General features: G+C 47.6%; 1 protein-coding gene and 1 long non-coding RNA gene across 2 annotated transcripts in view; one reads left to right on the top strand and one right to left on the bottom strand.

Moving 5' to 3' along the window:
- LOC310715245 overlaps positions 1–1,556 on the bottom strand; it is a 3,541-nt gene extending 1,985 nt beyond the window's left edge. Inside the window, exons 1-2 of the long non-coding RNA XR_014530272.1 lie at positions 1,369–1,556; positions 16–838 (exon numbers count right to left, since the gene is read on the bottom strand). This is a non-coding gene — a long non-coding RNA (uncharacterized lncRNA). The remainder of the gene's footprint in view (positions 1–15; positions 839–1,368) is intronic.
- Positions 1,557–2,002: 446 nt separating this feature from the next.
- On the top strand, positions 2,003–6,175 carry toporsb (topoisomerase I binding, arginine/serine-rich b). Its single transcript, XM_083521560.1, has 3 exons — positions 2,003–2,143; positions 2,769–3,509; positions 3,674–6,175. The coding sequence occupies exons 2-3, from the start codon at positions 2,769–2,771 to the stop codon at positions 5,708–5,710; spliced, it is 2,778 nt and encodes a 925-aa protein (XP_083377686.1). The 5' UTR covers positions 2,003–2,143; the 3' UTR covers positions 5,711–6,175.

Here is a 6,175-nt window from a genome sequence, read left to right as displayed (position 1 = left end):
CAGAAAAACATGAACCTGAATGCAGACTGATGACAAAAACACTCTCCTGGGTTTGTGCTCCTCACAATCAAGCAGTAGAAGATCACGCTTCTCTCCAGAGCTGAAGGGACAAGTGCTACAGATACCTCAACAACATCAAGATTACATTCGAAACCCTGGATCTCTCACACACACACACACACACACACACACACATACACACACCACAATCTAATACATATACAAACACACAAACAACTTTAATATCAGGATGTTTGATAAACTCAGTCATAAACACGTCTGACTGCACATACACATTTTATTTCTCTTACCACAATTTACAAACCAGTACAATGTTCTGTTTACAAGGGTGTAAGGAGGGTGTGTCCATGTGAAGGAGGGTGTGTCCATGTGAAGGAGGGTGTGTCCGTGTGAGAGAGGGTGTGTCCGTGTGAGAGAGTGTGTTCATGTGAGAGAGGGTGTGTCCATGTAAAGGAGGGTGTGTCTGTGTGAAGGAGGGTGTGTCCGTGTGAAGGAGGGTGTGTCCATGTGAAGAAGGGTGTGTCCATGTGAAGGAGGGTGTGTCCATGTGAAGGAGGGTGTGTCCATGTGAAGGAGGCCTTGTAAAAATTGGAGTCTCATAATTCTGTGGTCAGAACATGAGTTCCAGACACACATTTACACAGTATGTAACAGACTTCGGTGGTAGTTTTTCTTTCTCCATGCCGTGTCTCAGTGTGTGTGTGTGTTTCCTCCTTCATCGCTGTGTGCTGGTTCTCTTCTCCAGCTCCCACTGAGCAGCTACACGAGCAGCGTAGATCACAAAACCCCAGGACACCAACACCACCAGCAACACAATCTAACACACACACACACACACACACACACACACACACACACACACACACACACACACACACAGGGAGAGAGATGCATAGTGTTACACTTCTCATGCACACACACACACACACACACACACACACACACTTTCACGAAGTGCAGTGAATCTGTCTACACTGACATGGGTACTGAGAGAAAAGAATAAAGATTGATGTAGACAACTAAAGAATATAAAGATGAACACATGGACAGAGACAAACAAATAGATAGATAGATAGATAGATAGATAGATAGATAGATAGATAGATAGATAGATAGATAGATAGATAGATAGATAGATAGATAGATAGATAGATAGAGTTTGAAAGCTAATTAGAGAAACGGATCAAATTGAAAACTTGCGCTTATCATTATTATTATTATTATTATGATTATGATTATGATTATTATTATTATGAATCACGTGGGTATCAGGACTAGAGTCTCTGGCTAGTAACTACAGTTAGCTAAGCTAGCACAGTTATCCTAGCGGCTACTACTGATACTCACAGCTGCCAGAATTCTGTCCACAGAACGCTGACTCACACTCATCACCATGTCTCTAAACACACACACACACACCACTTTCATAACTTAACTATGAACATAAACAGAATCTGTACAGAATATCCACAGCTACAACGGAGCTATCCGCGTCACCATGACAACAGACTGCGGAAGTAGGGCGAAAACCCGGCGGAAGTTTTGCGCCCCCGTGTGGACGCGCGGTTATAATGTAAACATGTAAAACATGGGATCCTCGAAACAATCTTGAAAAGAAAAGAAAATTAATCAGTTATAAAGTTCTTAAATTAAACGTGTGATGCAGTTAAACTTAAAATAAAATCTAAAGAAATCACCCTTAACTTCTCAAAAACTATTCGAGATGCAATAAATATTTATTCGAATTTGGTTAAATATCATTCTACTTATAACGGATAAAAAAATTAATAAATTCATGGTGAGATACGCATATGTTTTTTATGTTTAATGTTAATACTGTATTTGTGTTGCTGTTTATGTCTGTATTTATTTGTACCTCCTGGCCGCTGGGGTGCGCATGCGCGTGTCGCTCTTTTCCGATATCCGGCTTTCTTGTGCAGGTTCCTCGGTGGTTTCTCCTCTGTAGCAGAGCTGCACACCAAGAGAAACGATGACATTATTAAAGTTATGGAAATGATCTGGTGATGGTGGGATGAGTGAAATATCGCGAACTTGATGGATGTGTGGAACAGCGCGATATTAAGAGCGGTACAGTAGCAGGAGCTCGCGCAGGAGGTCTGAGGTAGGAAAGCTAACAGGCTAATCTGACAATTTGCCTGAACATTTCTCTCCGTGTTTCGGTTTAGATTCCCTGAAAAACATCTCACTGGTTCGCGCTTCAGTCGGTTTGAAGTCGAGATCCGTGTTCGGGATGGTTGTGATGTAGAGCTTGTTAGAGAACTTGTCTGCAGCAGCGGTGTTTCTGTGGTCAGGATCCTCCAGAGCTCTGCAGGCCTGTGACCCAGTGAGCTCCAGATCAGTGTACAGTGAGGAGAAACGGGTCAGGGTCAGGGTTAGGGCTAGGGCTGGGGTATGAAGATGTTTCACAGTGAAAGTGTTCAGTGAGTCAGCCTCATGTTAGTGTAATAAAGTCTGTATTTGATCATCCTCACTCGTGTGTAGGAGAAACTGTGACTCCTCAATATAATAACTGTCATGACAGCATAACAGTAATATCAAAAATCTTTGCACAAAAACATTCATGACTTTTGATGAACGTTTACATGATCCAGCTGGATGTCACTTCCTGTTTGAGGTGGTCATGTGATTATTCTATCATTTCAGTTCATCTTTTTGCAGGCTGTATTTTAAGACGGTGTAGTCTGATGTCTCATTCTGACCCGGTGTGTGTCTTTGTGACGTTACAGATGATGGCACCTACAAAGATGAAGCTGCGTGTGAGGAAGAAGGAGAAAGGCTTGGCGAAGTCGTCTCAGCAGCAGCAGCCGCTCTGCCCCGAAACATCCCCGGACTCCAAGTGTCCTATCTGCCTGGACCGCTTTGTGAACGTGGCGTCTGTGGAGCGCTGCCTGCACCGGTTCTGCTTCCGCTGCATCCGTGAGTGGGCCAAGAACAAAGCGGAGTGCCCGCTGTGCAAGCAGCCTTTCCGCTCCATCTTCCATTCGGTGAGGGCCGAGAACGACTTCAAAGAGTTTGTGGTGCTGGAGGACAACGCTCAGAACGCGACCACGTCTGCGACTGTTACGATGGCCGCAGCAGCCATAGCGGCGGCACCTGCTGGACAAAACGACGCCGAGAGCACCGCGACACGAACTCGGCGTTCCAGAGCAACGAGGACCAGGCAGAGGCGGAGTCAGAGAGCACAAGACCCCGCCCCTTCTGCTTCCTCGATGGATGGCGTGGCACTGGATGCGACACTGATGCAGCGAGACCCGGCCTGTCTGCGGCAGTTGTTGCCGTGGCTACGCCGAGAGCGAGTCATGGGAACCAATCCCAGTGAGCTCCGCCCCTTTCTGCTAGCACGTACTGACCATATCCTACACGAGCTGGTGAGCTTTGCCCGCTCCATCGAGGCCATGCAGTGTCCCCCAGCCCCGAGCTATGAGGAGGACAGCGGCTCTCAGTCCTCTATAATCAATATCTCTGAGGTCTCTCTTTCTCTCTCTCACACACACACACACACACACACACACACACACACACACACACACACACACACACACTTGAAGTGTGTGGATAGATAAAATAAAGGTGGAGGGTTGGATGTGTGGATGGATATTTTACGCACTTTTGTCACGTCTTTTTTTTACAGGACAATGATGACAGCGGGGAAGCAGACGTTACTGAGGACGTTACCCAGGACCGGGTCCCTCCGGTTCCCATGGCAACGAGCAGCGAAATCTCCCTGAGCCAGTCTGCCTGGGACGACGAGACTCCCGGCCCCTCCTACTCCACCCTCAGCCATTCACAAACAGAGGAAGTGGAGCCTGATGGGACTCAATCAGGAGGAACCAGTGCTGCTACAGAACAGCGTGATAGCAATAATAAAGAGCAGGATGAAGAGGAAGAGTGTATGATTGTGGGTTACGTGAAGCCGATGGCGGAACGGACTCCAGAACTCGTGCAGCTCTCTTCTGACTCCACTGAGGAGGAGGTGGGGGGGGACGAGGCGGCTGCCATGGAAACGGTAATGAAGGTGGAGTTGTCGGTGCCAACTCACGAGCAGGTTCCGGTTTCTCCAAAGTCCTACCCCTCCACCTCACATACAGAGAGAGGAGAAAACCTGGAGCAGTCACGAGAGAAAGATACTGGGAAGACCTCTCATCACAAGAGGCAGGAACATCCCCCGAAAACATCTCCGTCGCTGCCAGGGTCACGTTCTCAGAGCAGTGAGAGTTCTCCCCATAGTGGACTTTCTGTAACAATTGGCAGATCCCATATAAGACCAAGGAGGCAGGTTCTCCACTTATTAGGGCGGAGTCCCAACCTTTTTGCAGAACGAGATGGCTCTTCTTTAGAGGAACTCGTCCCTACTCGTTCCACTGCTGCACGTGACAAATCATCCAAATCCTTCTCACCGTGGGATTCGCCAGGCCGTGACGGCGAGCGCAAAAGGAAGAGGAGGAAGAGGAGGAGAGAGAGAGAATCCGAGAGGAGTAGATCTCCTCATCGGGAGTCACGGCATCGTCACGGTGACCGCGAGCTCTGGCTTCACAGCAGCAGCAGCAGCAGCGATGTGGAGTCACGACGGGAAAAACCTGCCGGTAAACGCAAATACAAAACGCGGCATTTGGAGAGAACGGCTCGGCGGCGGAGCAGCAGGAAATCGCAGGAGAGGGAACGGGAGAAGGAACGGGAGAGGGAGCGAAGTCCGAGTGTGGAGATTATCTTCGAGCGGCGGGCCACTAACACACACACACGGAGCAGGAGGCACAAAAAGAGGAGTCGGAGAAAAGAGAGAGTGCAGAACTCACCCACCGTCATCACTATCGACAGCGACAGCAGCAGCGGCGAACACGCCACTCACACACATCACACGGAGGACGACTGTCACACTGCTGACTATCAGAACACGTTTATAGACGACAAAGACGAGATAACCAACGACATCGACCTTCGAGATCACAACAATTACGACAACGAGCGCATTACAGACTACAGCGATCACACCATCGATTATCAGGAACGTGTTGCTGAGTTCAGCGATCGTGCTGCTGAAGATAAAGACTGCTTTACACACTCTGGAGACGACGACTCTAAAGATCAGAACCGAGCGACGGCGTTCACCGAGCCTACGACTGAACATGGAGACAGCGTTGCAGGTGTTAGCAGACAGAGCTCTGATTTTAAATACAGAACCGGTGGTGAGAAGTATCCTGATCATCAAGACCACGTTGGAGATGTTAGCAATCGAGCTGCTGATTATAAACGAATTGTTCCAGATGTTAAAAGGAACAGTGGTGAAAAGAAGGAAGGTGTAACAGATGTAAGTGCTTCCACTGCTGACTCTAAGGTTAACGATTTAAGGTTAACTCTATATCAGGTGTCACACCTGGATGTTGACAGTCCAGACGATTTTAATGACACGAGGAACCGAGCGGAACCGAATGCAAGTGTTTTGGATATGCTGAACCTGGAGCACTGCCTGGTGGACACGGTGCAGCCAATCAGGAGAGCAGATGAGGAGGAGCGCAGGGTGGTGACTCCACTCTCAGACACACGTCTGCTGGAATTACAGGATCTGTCAGGGGGAGGGGGAGGGGGAGGGGGCGGGACACCCAGGAACAGCACCGTGAACCAACAGGAGGCAGAGCTTGTGACTCACGGGGACCAATCAGAAGGGGAATAGACTGATGTGACGAGAGACTCATCCTGATGGATAAAAAAAAAAAAAAAAGTTTTTTTATGGAAGTTTGTTGGTCCACATTAATTAGAAACTTTTTTATTTCTGAATTTTTGTCTGTTTTATTATAAAAGTTAAAGAATGCAGGAAACATTTCTCTTTTTTTATTGTTGTCACTATATAAGTATTTATAATGCCTGTGATGGAGTTAATAAGAGATCATTATTGCTGTGCCACAACACACACACACGCACACACACACACACACACACACACACACACACACACATACACGCACACACACACACACACACACTTCTACATTATACAGTACACATTTATTTGTCTTAAACTCAGGGAATTTGTGGCAAAATGTCCACTTCCTTAATAACCATCATGCCTCTTACACTGTGTGTGTGTGTGTGTGTGTGTGTGTGTGTGTGTGTGTGTGTGTGTGTGTGTGTGTGTGTG

Source organism: Silurus aristotelis (assembly GCF_946808225.1).
Source record: "Silurus aristotelis genome assembly, chromosome: 19".
Taxonomy (NCBI): Eukaryota; Metazoa; Chordata; class Actinopteri; order Siluriformes; family Siluridae; genus Silurus; species Silurus aristotelis.
Note: the sequence above shows the minus strand (reverse complement) of the source record. Positions and strands in the feature narration are given on the sequence as shown.

What these genes read in the sequence shown, in the direction of transcription:
- toporsb (XM_083521560.1), top strand. Translation starts at nt 2,769, where the DNA reads ATGATGGCACCTACAAAGATGAAGCTGCGTGTGAGGAAGAAGGAGAAA. An exon ending in CTATAATCAATATCTCTGAG is followed by an intron (nt 3,510 to 3,673) that starts GTCTCTCTTTCT and finishes TTTTTTTTACAG; the next exon opens with GACAATGATGACAGCGGGGA.